At 43.6% G+C, this 15,270-nt stretch overlaps 1 protein-coding gene across 2 annotated transcripts; it reads left to right on the top strand.

Moving 5' to 3' along the window:
- Positions 1–5,744: 5,744 nt before the first annotated feature.
- Positions 5,745–12,532, top strand: sncga (synuclein, gamma a). Of its 2 annotated transcripts, XM_040033953.1 has the most exons (6): positions 5,750–5,946; positions 9,197–9,238; positions 9,401–9,528; positions 9,957–9,983; positions 11,128–11,184; positions 12,165–12,532. In XM_040033953.1, the coding sequence occupies exons 1-5, from the start codon at positions 5,826–5,828 to the stop codon at positions 11,182–11,184; spliced, it is 375 nt and encodes a 124-aa protein (XP_039889887.1). In that variant the 5' UTR covers positions 5,750–5,825; the 3' UTR covers positions 12,165–12,532. The 2 variants fall into 2 exon arrangements, with proteins under 2 accessions (XP_039889888.1, XP_039889887.1); XM_040033954.1 differs by lacking the exon at positions 9,957–9,983 and having other exon boundaries at positions 5,745–5,946.
- Positions 12,533–15,270: the final 2,738 nt, after the last annotated feature.

Raw genomic sequence — 15,270 nt, 5'->3', positions numbered from 1 at the left:
GGCCTCGTCTCACTCTGACACTTTTATTTTCTCATGTTTGCAGCTGATTAAGGTGAAGTGAAGCAGGACGCAGTGACGGAGGCCGACCTGGAGCCGGAGCCAGGAGGGGGCAGCTGGTCTTCTGGGTGGGGATCGTTTCCGTGCATTGTTTCAGAGCTGGGGGGAGGAGGAGGAGGAATGAGAAAATGAAGATTACTACTACTAATGAGGGATTGTGCACGTGCGGGCCATATTTGTGTTATCTGTGTGATTTATTGTGGATAAAATGATTTTGAGGAAGTGTGGTTTTCGTTGAGCTTTTGCTTTTTATGCCATTTTGACTCATTTTATTGTGGCTATTCTTTGTTTTTGTGATTAATACTCGGTCACTATTGTTCTTTGTTCTTTTTTTTGCCTGTCCTGTCCGCCACTGTACTAATCAGAATTATTGCCTGAAGGCTAACAAAAATTTCCCAAATGTTCGTCTTGTGGGATTCTTGTTAGTTGGGCTCATTTGTGCCACGTGTATTTTTTTAATGGTTACCTTTTTATGTGATGTTTTGATTCATTTTTCTTTGACGTGGGTGCTTTTTGAATGTTTTCCTGTGTTTTTCTCCCTGCAGTCTCTACTTTGAGCCCAGGCTGTGTGTTGCAGATGTGACCAGCAGGGGGCAGCAGCTCCATAAACTCTGCTTCTCTGTCTATAGATTTGAGTTCTGGGGAAACGTGAAGATTTCTGCCTCCTGTGCTGTCCCAGCTCGTGTTTGTGCAGAAAACGGCCTGGGGGGGGGGGGCATTTCCTGCTTGCTGCGATAACAAAACAAGCTCAACAATCTTCTTCCTGCACATTAACTGCACTGCCTCCCAGCCCACCAGCCGTTTACAGACCCCTCATCCCAGTGCAGAGGCCCAAAAAGCAGAGGCCTCCGACTCTGGAACGGTCTGAAGGTGAAACACGTCAGCTGATTCTGAGAATTAGAAATAATCTAACTTATTTGTTTTACCAGCAGAATTTTCTGTGTGCAGGCTGCGATCAGCTGACCTGCTGCTCCGTGCTGTTAGCTTCAGCATGACATTTGTAACAAGGATGAATCACTAATGAGTTAATACAAATGAGGTATTAGGATATTGGGCTATTTTAAACTGGAGCCAATGGTCAATAATCAATAAATACACATAAGAAGACGTTTGTGCAGGAACCATGTAAAGGAAAGAAAACAGTTGAAAACAGGCTTAAAGTGCACAAAGACGACAGAATAATCTTTTAGCTTAGAACAAACAATACAGAGTCTCCAATTTCAATTATGTTCTCCTCCATTGAGCGGGACGCTTCAGTGGAGGAAGGTTCTGACACCCAGCCGTCCGTTGACTCGGCATCCTTTTAAACCCAAAAAGGGTCACCTGACCGGTATTAAATAAAAACGGCCAATAAGAATTCACAAGAATAATGCAAAGATGTCAGTCAGTTTACATTGACAAAAACCAAAAACTGAGGCACACATTGCTGGGTCCATGACACGTGGGAATATTATTATTGAGCAAGAATCTCCATACTGTCAGTGAACGCACCACCAGGACATCCTGGTTCTCAGTGATCCATGTTTAACTGATCGTTAGTCAAAGTCTCAGATCCAAGTTCACTGGATTTACTGTGATTCAGGTCAGACTCGTGTGTTTGCTTCAAATACACGAGTCTGAAACTGTGTGTGTGTGTGTGTGTGTGTGTGTGTCAGGTTGAACTGAAGATGTTGAGTTAAAATTATGAGTCGTTGAGTTTTTGCTGTCTTTGCAGAAACATGCAGGTCACCACAGCTGTGAAAATATAATTAACACAAACAGGCATGTGAGAAACACACACACACACACTTCAACCTGGTGGGTCTCAATTAGCCGTCACATTCCTCACGGAGGTTCAGTCCTGAGCTCGTCGGGAGGAAAACATCATGAGACTCGATGACTCATCCATGAGCTTTAACACACACGCTGGACTCAACCAACCAAACTGAGTATTAAACATGTTAATGACACTGTCAGCGCCACTGAACCATCAAACTTCCTGTCTATGACTTTTCACATTAAAACTTTAATGTTTTAATGTTAATCTTTAAAAGCAACAGCATGAGTGACGTTTACAGACCCTAAACCAAAAAAAACAGCATTTAGTATTTTTATTAAGATCATCAATAATCCACTTTGCCAATACTCCCACTGAAGACTGAAATATGAGTCATAATTACACTAAAACGTATTTATTTCATTGTTGCGGTGGCAGTACCTCAGTGACGTGTCTGTGTGTTTGTGAGTTGCTAACGTTGTGTTGGAGGTATTTTCCAGTCCATTATTCTCTGTTTCATCTGGATTAAAGAGCCCTTTGTCTGTCTGTGTCCTGAAGGCGAGCAGCTGAAGCAGTGTGGATACAAACATCTGTGATGTCTGATCCAATAATCACGCTCACTGAAAAGCACTTCAGCTACATTTAACTACACATCTCAGTTCAGTATTTAGGGTTTTTAGTTCTGCTGGGATTCAAATTCAAGCAGAAGAGGACGGACACGCTGAGCCGACACGAGGCCACACCTCCTGGCTCTGAAGGTTTAGGCTGTTTGTTAAGACGTGACCATGTTATTGGATAATGCCCAGTAAGCTTGGTGATACCTGCAACATTCAGCTGATTCCTGGAATTTCACTCACCAAAACTGGAGCTCCGCCTCCTCAGATGCTCTGTGAGTACAGTGACTCACAGCACCGATATTACTGGTCACATGATGTCACTAAAAATGCTCTAAAAGGCTCCAACAGCTAGCAGACAACTAGCAGCTACAACCACCTGTGCCACCATTCACCTGTCACTCACAGAGGCCACGCCCCTAATAATGCTAACTTTAACTCAGGTGAGTTATAAAAACATTGTCCCTCCGTACAGGTGTTATAAAGGAGGAAGTGATCCACAGAGACCAAACAGTTTGTGTACCACGTGTTTCTGATGGAAGGTTTAACATGGGAGTCTATGGGGACGGACTCGCTGCCGCCCTCTGTCGGACGTCAGAGGAACTGCAGGTTTCATGTTCTTGTTGCTGCTTGGCGGTAAAGAGAGATTTGTCACTAATAACAGAGACGATGCTGGAAAGTGATTTGGTGTAAAATGTTTTTGAAGCATTTCTTTCTAAGAGGCCACAAAGCTGAAACCTTTTGGACGTTTTATATTTGACATATTTGAAGCTGATCAGCTGTGAATAATTCTTCACTTCTGGTTAAAAGTGTGATTTACAGGTAAACAAAGCGCTGCAGTCCTTTCACTGATGATCAGATCAGCTTTCATTTTTTTCACTTAACAGAAGAATCTGCTTCTTGCTCTCAGGTCACATTTCCCAACGAGGATCAATGACACAAACCATCAATAGGCGTCTTTGTGCAGCTATTAGAGAATTCTTCATGAGAATCAATAATGTATAACATTACTGTGTACGCCTGTGTGTGTGCGCAGAGCTGATGGTCAGCATCGATCACTACTGTTGAGAAGACAGCTCTTATCGCCACGGTAACCCACAACAGACCTAGTGCTGCTGATGAGCCTCGCCCATCAGTGTGGGGAAAAACATGAAATAAAGTGCATCTAAAAATAGCTCGGCGCCTGCAGTCAGCCAATAAGAGAAGAGGTGAGGCAGCCAAGGGTAAGTGTGGGAGAGAGCTGCGTGTTCTGCTGAGTCACGTTCGGGTTCGTTTCAGAGGACGAAGGTGATGAATCCACTCCTTCATCATTTCCTCTGCCACGTCCTCCATAAACCTGCCAGACTCGCCGCGGTCGAACAGGACTTCCACATTCACCACACGACACCAGAGAGCTCCAGAAACATTTCGATCATGGTTCTCGCCACCTTTGACCACCAAAAGATAAAAGTTCAGGTCTGCCAATTTCTAAAGTCCAACAAAGGCCTACAAAGTTCGGTAAAGTTGTGAAAATGAGGGGTGAGGGTCCTCAAAGCCACTGGTTCTTTTTCATTTGTTCTGTAGCTGCGTGTTCACTCACTGTTTAGGTTTAAAGTTACGTGGTCGGCTTTTTAAAGAGTCGTCCTTCATGTTAAAGAGAGACGGCGAGTTTCTGATGACGATAACTCGAGGCATCACGCGCCTCAGTATTGTACCAGCATCATGCTTTCACACCACATGAGCAATGACAATTTCAACCCGGTCTTTGGGAGAAGCTGAGATATTACAGTTATTCTTATTATATTTATTAAATCTGTAATTCAGGTCAGTTTTATTAATAACGCAGCAGTGCACAGCAGTTTTATTCTTTGAGATAAAGGCCTGACAGTCAGCTCTCAGAGGTGGAACATTACTCATTTCTTTCTTATGTGGACACAACACTGCTGAGTGCTGCCCCTCGGCAGGCTTCCAGAAGTTGGCCAACCAGAGGAATGTTGCTTTTAGGGAGGGAGGACTTAAAGAGACAGGAGGTAAAACAGCTCCCAGAGAATGAACATGGCCCAGCATCAGATAAAGAAGGATTATTTTGAACTATCAGTCATGCAAAGCTGTTTGAGTAAAAATACAGAGATGGAGCAGATCCATCGCGAAAAGATCCCACTGCTCTTCTGACACACATTAAACACATGGTACAATCTATAATTTATTCCAACATCTTTACACACACACACACACACGCACACACACGGCTGGTCTAAGTGGATTAACCGTGTCAGCATGCACGCAGGGACCATGTTTGATGGAAGAAGCTTTGAGCTAAAAATAGAGGACGGTGAAGTTGGCTTTGTGTTTTCTCCCAGTGTCCTCGTCTCATCTCACCATTAAAGAAGGAAAGATGGAGGCTGGCTTCCTTTAATCTGATTGGAGGCTCTGTTCAGCGCTCAGCAAACAGCAGCTAAGTGATTACCTTCTGCTCCGTGTGCAACTGAAGTTTTCACTACAGCAGATAAAATGTGGCCCCAACCAAAAGCTCGTGAGCTGGAGAATCATTTTATATGTCTGATAGATCTGATTGGTTCAGGGAGGACTCTGGTCTCCTGCAGCTGTTAGAAAGATGACCAAAGGAAAGGTCCAAGAGGGTGAACAGCACAGCAGAAGTTCTCAAGCTGAGACGTTCTCGAATATCAGCTCTTTGTTGAGTGAATCCTTAGCATGAAATCCTGCAGATATTTTGATGGAATTTCCACATTAATGGAGTCGAAGGCACAGCTACAGATGACGGGGAGCCTCCGCACACTGTTTCACTCCAACAGTCCAATAAACAGGAGTCCTTTAGCTTTAGTTACCTTTAAAATCCTGAGCCTGAGTAAAGTGACAGTCCTGAGATAAAGAATATTATATTTCACGTGTTTGTGGGACATCGTCATTACTCAGTTTCCTGATTAAACCAAGAATCCTCCAGACCTGAAAAAGGAGGAAGTACCAAAGCCGATGTTCCTCCGCTGTCCACGCGAGGCTCTGAAAGCCAGCCAGTCCCCACAAACCCCCATTTTAAAACATCTAAGCCAGTTTTTAGCCCCTGCAGGTGTTTCTGAGCAGTAATGTCTCTGTTGTGTGTTTCAGTCTGAGCTCCAGGTCTGGGGACATTTATGGTTTTAGCATTTTCTCTGTTTTCTCCTTTTCCTTCTTATCTCCGACTCACTTCTCTCCTCTGTAGGCTCCACTCCACCACATGAATCCAGAGCTGTTTGCACGTATTACCCTCCCTCCCTTTCTCGTAAGCAGCCCTCTCTCCTCACGTGCCCTCTCTCCACCCTCTCTCTCACTTATGCATTAGCAGGAGGAACAGATCCCAGCAGACGAGAAGAGGCGAGACACCCGAGGCAGACGGAGCAGCAGAAGAAGACAAGCAAAGCATCATGGACGTTTTCAAGAAGGGATTCTCCATGGCGAAGGATGGAGTCGTCGCCGCCGCCGAGAAGACGAAGGCCGGAGTGGAGGAGGCAGCTGCCAAGACCAAGGAGGGGGTCATCTACGTTGGTGAGAGGAGATGGATGCAAGTAAAATTAGAGTTGTGGTGAAAAGAGGAAGAGAAAGACGAGGACGGAAGCTGCATTTAAATAATTTATCGTTTAAGAAGAAAAGATAAAAGGAGGGACGGGTGGAGGACAAATAAAATCTGAAAGAAATAAAATATGATGAAAAATTACAAACAATCACAGCACTGTGAGGAAAGGAGGAGGCAGGGGGAGGGATAAAACAGGAAGTTAAACTTTAGTGACAGATCAGGGAAACACAATTCATCCCGACGCTGTGCATGAAAGATGTGGGAAGAGAGATGGAGGGATGAGAGGATGAGAGGATGAGGGGGACAAAGAAGAGAAGCTTTCATCTTTCTGCTGGAAACCGAGCGATGGATGGACGGAGTGAATGTCAACACCATCCCTCCATCTTTCCATCTGCAGATTTAACACAGCGTCAGGATGAATTGCACTTTTCTCTCCACTTCCTGTCGTCCGTGTGTTTCTTTTAATATTTCAGGATTCAGTTTCTGCTCCAACTTTGAATTTCACTCTCTTCTAAAACTACTTTGCACTTGAAATTTCACATTTCCTGGTGGACAATCGGTGAAGCATGGGCGGAGGACGAGTGAAATCCAACACCAAAGGACAAACAGCAGTGGACGGAGCGAGACACACCCACTCGTTTCATTCATTCACCACCAAAAGTATATCCTCCATCTCTCCTCTTCTGGCTGTTTGTCTCTTTCTTGTCCTTTCATTCATCCCCGTTTGCTGTCGAATTTCACTCGTCCTCCTCCCATCCCTCATGATGGGGAACAGACCGAGGGAGAATAGGAAGATGAGGGGAGGTGGAGGAAGAGGAAAACACGAACACAGCGTACAGTCGAGTCTTAATAGCTTTCTTACAGCTGTGCTACACCGCCCATCAGGCTCCATGCTTTAGGGCGATGCCTGTAACTCTCTGCCTGTTGCCTTCATATTAAATCATTATGAGACGTGAGATTGAGACACAGACAGTTGAGCCTCTTAATGCCTGTTTTGTTTGGGTTTCCACCGACGTGGAAACCAAAAAGAGAGAGGGCATAGCAAACATATGAAACAGGAAAGTACCGCCGTGTAATCCATTTATTTCAACAAAGTAACTGTATTCTGAATACCACCTTTTAAACGGTAACTGTAACAGTATACAGTTACTCATATTTAGTATTTTAAATACTTAACGGCGGCACATGTACTCTGTTACTCCCCAACACTGAGTGGCATTTATTAAAAACCAGAACAACAGACTAATGGAAAGAAAGAACTGAGATTTCTTGTGTAGAAAATCAAGGAGGGCTGAGTGGAGGACACTAAAATCAATGAGGGATGAAGAGAGCGGACGACAGGAAGCTGAATGTTCAGTGATTTAAAGTGCAGCTCTTCCTGATGGATCGCAGCTCCGGTTAGCGTAACCTGTCAGAACGACGCTGCGACCGGATCCTGATCTGCTGCTGCAGCACGATTTCATCCGTCCACTTATCCAAAGCAGGTGAAGCAGGTGAAGCAGGAGTGGCGAGGCCCTCCCAGGCACGAAGACACATTTAGTCCCTCAGACGAGTTCTCACTCTTCTTCATCCAGAGACTCTCGGTCACTGCGGGGATGTAGGTCCATGCATGCCACTTCATAGTTTCTGAAAACGTGCTTGTTCAGCATGTGGCCAAAACACAACCAAAGCCCCGCCCATTATGACCCCTTATGGTGGATGTTACCCGAGGCAGTAATCCGGCTCACGCCCGGCTGCAGACGGCGCCGGTTCATGCTGAAGGTCGTGTGAAGAACAGAAGACCATCATCTGCATTCAGAGATCCCCAGATTGGATCCTGTCCACGAGCAGGAAGGGTCAGAGATGAGCCCGACACCTAATCACACCGTGCTCACCTGTTCAGCAAGCTCAGGGTTTGCTTTTCAAAGTAAAAGCTTCTGATAGCTGAAGGATAATTCGTCATCTGTGAGGTTTAAATGAACAGAGTGTGTGCTGTTTGATATTTAATGACATTAAAGCAGCTCTGCCCTGTTTATTCCAACTTTTCTTCTGTTCAGCCACAAACCACAGCTCATGTGGGGCGAATAAAACCAGGAGCAACAAGCAAACGTCTGTTTTTAAACGTCCAGACGGAGGCTGACCTGGTTTCTACCTCACAGATAAACTGAGCTCTCTGAATTATTCACTCACGTCACCCACTTTGCGCCCAGGCAGCCCACTCTCTGCTCTCATTCCCCTTGTTTTGTTCTTTATTAACATTCTGGGGACGGCGCGCTGCCTCTGATCAGACACAGCGAGGTGGACGGACGACTTCAACACTCGGCATTCTTCTTCGTGTTGTTTGGAAACGATTCAGACTCGGTTGTAATTCAGCCAGTGGGCGTCGAGCTGCTCGGACATGTGACGGTTCGCAGTGAACGGACTCTTTGTCTGTGATTCGCTGTCGGCTGATCTCACACAAACACCGTGGAAACTCGGCGGCTGTTTCCCTGCAGCGCTGATGTTTGAAGCTGAGGCTGCTGCACGAGCGCAGTTACAGGAAGGAAGAAGCTCAAAGATGCAAAGATGATGCATAATTAATGAGGCTGCAGATTGGCTGCTGTCAGCGAATGGCCTTTTATTCATACCAATAAACAATCATCATCCTTTATCCATGCAAAACAGCTGAGTCTGATAGTGGTGCTTTTTCATGAAACATATTAATAGATTATAACAAAGGTGAAGAGATGAGATTTTCTGTCTGGTCGCCTCTAACAGCTGTGGCCTGATTCTTTGAAGCCTTTTTAATCGTTGGAAACAGCAGGAAGGGTTTGAAATCCAGACTCATAAAATCGGGTCCATGAACACGGCTGTGATTGTGCTGCTGCGCTGATGTGAAGAATGAACATTGTATGAAGCATCAGCAAAGTAAGCACTGAGAAGCCAGCGAGAAAGTCTCCAGCCACTGTTGGTGAATCGAATCAACTTGATTTTATTTATATGGCACAAAAACACAAACAGTGTTGCATTCTGCTGGTTTATATTGTACAGTAAAGAGACAACCCCAACAAACAGACCCATACGAGCGAGCACTCGGTGACAGCGGAGAGGAAGACTCCCTGTTAAGAGGAAGGAACCTCCGGAAGAACCAGGCTCAGGGAGGGGCGGCACGGTGCGGAAGAGCCAGAGAGGAATAATGACCTCACAAACTCTCTGCTTCTGATTTATACATTTCTCACGAAGGTTTTCTCTCTTTTTTTCCAGGAAGTAAGACGATGGAGGGAGTTGTGACAGGTGTGAACACAGGTAAAGCACCTGCAGTGCAAACTGCACTTACTGTACTGAAGTTATGAAATGGTGGAAGCAAGAATCGAAATCCTTCACGAGTTTGTAAATTCATCTTTTTCTCATTTACTTTAAAACGTAAACAATAAAAATAGCATTGATTTCCTGTTTCCTGTCTCCCAGTTGCTCAGAAGACGACCGAGCAGGCCAACGTCGTGGCCGACACCGCTGTTTCTGGGGCCAATGAGGTTGCCCAGGCAACGGTGCAGGGGGTGGAGAATGCGGCAGCGGCAACCGGATTCGTTAGCACGGTGAGTGACGTCAGCTTATTATAAATTTTAAATATAAACGAGAACTGAGGCGTCTCGTTTCCATTTTTGTTTTTGTGTTGTTGTTATTTCATTTATATAACCTGGGGTTTGTTTTTCTCACATGTTACAGATAAAGGTTATACTTGTATTATACAATTATTTCAAATTTCTGTTTTTAACTAATTTATTAGCTGGACTTCTACTTTGCACATTAACAAAATTACAAAAATATATTTCTAAACCGAATTTTGAAAGTCGTGACAGAATTTTGGAGATTCACATAAAGCGTGTTTCATTATATTCATGACTACTGAGTCAAAGTCATGTGTTCAGCATTCATGCAGTAATTATTCACATAGTCTGTTTTTTGTGTATAACTTTTTTTGTCCTTTGTCATTTCCAACTCTCTGGTTATTGGATGTGAACAGGAGGAGGCGGAGCCAGTGCCTGAGGAGGTGCCTGATTGGTTGGGGGGGAGGGGTGGCATGGCATGAAGCTTCTTGCCTGATTATCTGACATCGACAGCTTCACGAATCAGACATTTCAGATCAGAAAAGACCAGATTTCAGGGATTTTTTGGACATCAGTAAAATATCATTTCCTTTAGATAAAGTCCTCCTACTGTCGCTGCGTATGAAGTTAAAACAGACAAATAAGGTCCTGGACAAGGAGAATAACAAAACAACAAGCAAAAACACTGTAAACTTAAAAGAAAAGAAACCAGCGAATTTACAGTAAAACAACCAGCAGATATGTGAAAATAAAACAAAGGAAAATGAATGTGGAAAAGGAGCATATTTACAAGAAAAAAGTAGAATCTAGAGAATTTGTTTGACAGCCTTAATGATCCCTCTCCGACCTTTCGTTTCTCCCTTAAAGCCGTCTCAGTATTTCCAGGTTTAATGCTGACAGGCGCACTCTGAGAGCTGGGCTTGATTTAAGCGGTGTGGGTGCTGTGACAGCGGTGGCAGTATGGAAGTATCAGAGGGAATCGAACAGTAATCTCTGCTCCTACGACACAAGAAACAAAACCTGCATGAAGGGTGTTTAAGCAGAAAAGAGGCTGACGATGAATAACAACACTAACAGGAAACGGCTGCATGATCCTGCTCTTTATTCTGTTAACCACAACTGACAACTCTGCACCCATGAAGACAATGACTACATGTAACTTTGAAATATGTTTCCTGATGTATCGTATCATATGTAGCCATGTTTTCTTGAGGAGCCTACAGAAACCAAAGTAGGAGCTGGAAATGATCACAGATGATCTCAGCAGGTTGTTTACAGCGACTAACACCAGTTTTTCTTTCGCCTTTGCTCAACTTTGGCTTCGTCTTACTTTTCTGGATTTCTGAACGCCTTGCTGTCGTTCTGATTGCTCCAAATAAAGTTTCATTTCTCCCAAAAATAAGCAGCTTAACTTCTATTTACATCTATTTTACATCAGCAAACCTTTAAAGTGGTGTCTCAGAGTCAAACCACAAGGAGATTATTCATGTCATTAGTGTTGTGTTAATGGCTTCTGTTTTGGGGAGAAATGCAGCTTTGTATATGGACAAATTTGCTGCACTGACCTCTTTTCTCTCTGATTTGTAGACTGAGCTGCAAAATCCAAACGCAGGAGGAGAACAGACTGAACCAGCTGAACAGTAGGTGAGAAAAACCATGAAAGAGTGGTGATGCTGAGTTTCAGCTGCAGATGAATCTGCTGAGTTTTGGGGAAGCAGGATGATAATGATCCTCATACGATCAGAGTGCGTTCTCTCTTTTCTGCAGAGTTGATTGCACTTTCTGACAAAGCCCTCCCCCTCGTAGTTAATCAGTCTTATGTCAGCTGTGTCTGACTAGCCGAAGATGCAGGTCAAACTGCTGGAGCGGTTCACTTTTAGATCAGTTAACTCGTCTAAATGCAAACATCCTTTTAAACGACAGAGTCAGTAGATAACAACACCCCTACCTTGGTTCAAAGATTCTTATCGGACATCCTGATGGTACATGAGTGAGCAGATGAAGGATCACCTGCTGGTGCTGATGGCGCACACATCTGTAAGTGTCTCAGCACTTGCTGCCCTCTGGTGGCATTTCTGTGCAGTACACTAAATGGTAAATGGCCTGTATTTGTATAGCGCTTTAGGACCCTAAGGACCCCAAAGCGCTTTACACATCCAGTCATCCACCCATTCACACACACATTCACACACTGGTGATGGCAGCTACATTGTAGCCACAGAAGTTGGTGTGAAAGCCCACAGCCCTTCAGGTTTCACATTGCTCCTGTTAGCTGTAAATAACAAACATGGCCCCAATAAGACCAACGTGGTGCTAATCATAAAGTTTCTGTGCAGAGAACAAGCAAATAAACCAGCATGAAGCTGCCACCAGGAGGCACAACATAATTATGAGAACATACAGAAAAGAAAAGCTGCTCGGTGATGCGAGTCACCAGGAAAGATGCGCACAGCTCAGCATCAATGCAACACAAAAATGATCCATTACAGGTCAAAAGTCCTTGATTAAAATGTCCTTTGGATATACGTGCTGCACCGTACCTGTCACAGGTAAGCTTCACGTCAGCTGACCTAACTCACCTGCTTTAAACAAAATGTTTCTCCTCTTCATTTGGTTTCCCTCAGACTCTGAACTTCCTGCCGTCACCGAACGAGAGAAGAAGAAGGATCTTCATATTTTATCTGTTGCTCAACCTTTGACCTCTGACCCCTCATTAACCAAGAGAAACCCTCCTCATCACTCCCCCCGCGCACCATGGTTACGCCGCCTTCGCTCATCATATACACTGTCGGTTTAACTCCACACTTTCATCTGATTGGTTGTTGTGGACCACAGGTTTCTTTTGGGCTCCGCCCCCTGACGGAGGGATACCTGAAGCCTTATAAATGCACGTGGCTTTGCTGACACACACACTGAAATGATTAATCCACACACACTTCCTGTATGTGTTGCTGATTTTTAACAACAAAATAAAAATGTTTTAACATTCTGAGCTTCGTCGTCTTCAGTGTCACAAAACGTTGATTCGTTCTTGTTGTTTTTATTCAAAGGATTTTATTTTGCTTCATATTTTATTCACCTGCTGTGGAGCATTTTCACGTGTCCGCAGTATTCCCGGGACGGTCTGAGGGGGAACGTTTGTTTCAAAAATGAATTTTGATTTGCTAAATTTAAAACCAAAAACACAAACAAACAAAAAGACTTGAAAGGCTGGTGTTTGTGTGTCATCACTAAAGCAAACGTCTGTGTCGCCCACAGACACTCAGCTCGTGTTTTCCGCCCGCGCAGACGAGCTGATGAAAGGATTTTTCAGTTGGATCAATAAAGTTTTATTTTGGGGCTCAGAGTAAACATGTGCCTGATTTCCTGCTTCCTGTCAGCAAACACAATAAAACAACTCTGATTGATATCCAGTAGAATATCTTTTACTTCTGCTGACGCTGCAGGTTTCTGGTTCTCATCTTCACCCGGGTGTCACTCGGTCCACCGTTAGAAATATGATGTTTATTGTAGGACTCAGAAAGGAAGACTCGCCGTATAAACAGGAAATGCTTTGAATTTTATTCTACAATTCGTTATTTAAACACAGAATTCGTTATTTCGATGCGCGTGGCTGTTGTTGTCCTGGTTTAAGGCCAGTGCTAAAACTATGCGATGTGTAAATTTTCACTCTTCATGTTAAATATTTGACTAGTGTTCATTTTAAAGTGATTCTGCGTTTCCTTTAACAGAGTTGCTAAAATCGAAACACTGTTTATAGTCTAAATGTTAAAGCTGCCACATGTGTGAGGCGCTGCTGCTCCTCTGCAGGGCCGCCGAGCTGCTGCAGCGTCGCCCAGTGTCAGAAATGTGCAGCAACAAGCTCGTCCTGCTGTCGGGAGGAGAGCGAAGCTTTTTGATTCCTGTCATCATTTAAACTTTTTCCCCAGAGCGATGAGTTTCTTATATTAACCCTCAGAAATCTGACGTCTGGTGTCTTAACATTAAATCATCAAGTTATTATTTTACATTTTTTCTTCATATTGAACTTTATTTCAGCTTAGAAATTTTATTTCATCATTTTTTAAATTATGAATCTATATCATCTTTTTTATTATTGTGTTGATTTGAATTTCTAAATCGTAATTTTAAATAGTAATTTAATTGTAATTGACGCTTTGATCTGCACTTTTGTTGGACTTTGAATTTGAGTTTTGACCCAGAACATAAACTTCTGTAAAACTGTGATTTTTATAAATTGTCTTCACAGTAGAGTTTTTGCAGATTGCTGAACCTCGGCTCTTCTTTACTTCTGAAAAACTCTGAGATCCTCTTTTCAGACCCGATCATGTGACCGACCTGCTGAGCTGCTGAGCGTTCCCAGCGTATGGGAATGCAGTTCTATTTTCAGTTAGTTTATTGTCTGCTCTTTGTTTCCTGACCTGATTAAGCTTTGTGTTCCAGATTTACTGGATGTTTTCAGGTGCAGCGATGTGTCGGTATGTTCCAGTCTGCAGGGCGTTCCTCACGAGTATTTTTACTTCTTGCTGATGATCGCGTGAAACTGTCACTTAACAAAAGAGAAACCTGTTTCTCTGCAGAGCAGCTGATGGGTGTTTCTGTCACAAAGTGGCAGCTGAAGAAACTCCTCGCTAATTTTTCAAAGTCAAGATTAACTGAGTTTAAACAATAAAGAAACATATAGCAGGAAAAACAGCAAACGACTAAAACCATTTGATACTGCCAGTCACAATCTGTTTATGAAACTCACACGTTTTCATCTTTCTGAAGAAGCTGTTATGATTTAATGTGGATTTAATCATAACAGTGTATACCGAAGATCTGCTGAGCTTGAATCCTCTGTAGGAGTCCCACAAGGCTCCATACTTGGGCCACTTTTGCTGCACTGTGAAGATCTACACAACACACGTAGAAAAGTTAATATAGACCAAATGTTTCCAGACGACACAGAAAAGGTTGCCTACTTGTTTCTGCTGTGCTGTATAAGGACTAAACCTCAACTAGTTTCAGTTCAGGTACCTCGTGGGAGCTCACATCTGTGTCCTTACAGTGGATGGTGGGATGCAAACACTGTCCCTTCTTATGTAGATGCACTCACAGCTACTTTTTTCTCTAATTCAAATGTTATTTGTGAAGAAGTTCATGAAGTCATTACTAGTTAACGTTAAAGGGATGGTTGGCTCAACAGAGCTCTGACTGTTTGTCAGCCTGGCTACAGAGCTGAAGAGAAACCTGGGGTTGTTCTGATTTACTTCAATCAGTGATGAATAGTAAGATGTTCTGGCTTTGCGGAGGGCTTTCTTATAAAGCAGCAAACTATTTCTCCAGGCTAAATGATGATCCTCTAAATCTGTGACACGCCATTTCCTCTCCAGCTTACGAGTCATCTGCTTTAGGCTACGTGTTTGAGAATTATACCACGGAGTCAGGTACTTCTGATTAGAGGCCTTAGTTTTCACAGGAGCTACAGTATCCAGAGTCGTACGTAGTGAGGAGGTGAAATTATTAACAAGATAATCGACCTCTGTTGGAGTAGTGTTCAGATAGCTGCTCTGCTCTGTGTTGGTACAGGGCATTGGAGATGATAACAGTGGGTGGATTATATTCTTAAACTTAGTTACAGCGCTTTCAGAAAGACATCTACTGTGATAAACGTCTACTCACCACCGCTGTGTAATCAATTATTGTAAATGTAAATGTTATCAGGAAATGATCAGACAGGAGAGGGTT

This window comes from Simochromis diagramma, unplaced genomic scaffold (assembly GCF_900408965.1).
Source record: "Simochromis diagramma unplaced genomic scaffold, fSimDia1.1 OVJJ01000176.1, whole genome shotgun sequence".
Taxonomy (NCBI): Eukaryota; Metazoa; Chordata; class Actinopteri; order Cichliformes; family Cichlidae; genus Simochromis; species Simochromis diagramma.
Note: the sequence above shows the minus strand (reverse complement) of the source record. Positions and strands in the feature narration are given on the sequence as shown.

Excerpts from the sequence above, each read along its gene's own strand:
- sncga (XM_040033953.1), top strand. The coding sequence starts at position 5,826 with ATGGACGTTTTCAAGAAGGGATTCTCCATGGCGAAGGATGGAGTCGTC. Across the intron at positions 9,529-9,956 it reads CAACCGGATTCGTTAGCACG|GAGGAGGCGGAGCCAGTGCC; the intron begins GTGAGTGACGTC and ends GGATGTGAACAG. Across the intron at positions 9,984-11,127 it reads CGGAGCCAGTGCCTGAGGAG|ACTGAGCTGCAAAATCCAAA; the intron begins GTGCCTGATTGG and ends TCTGATTTGTAG.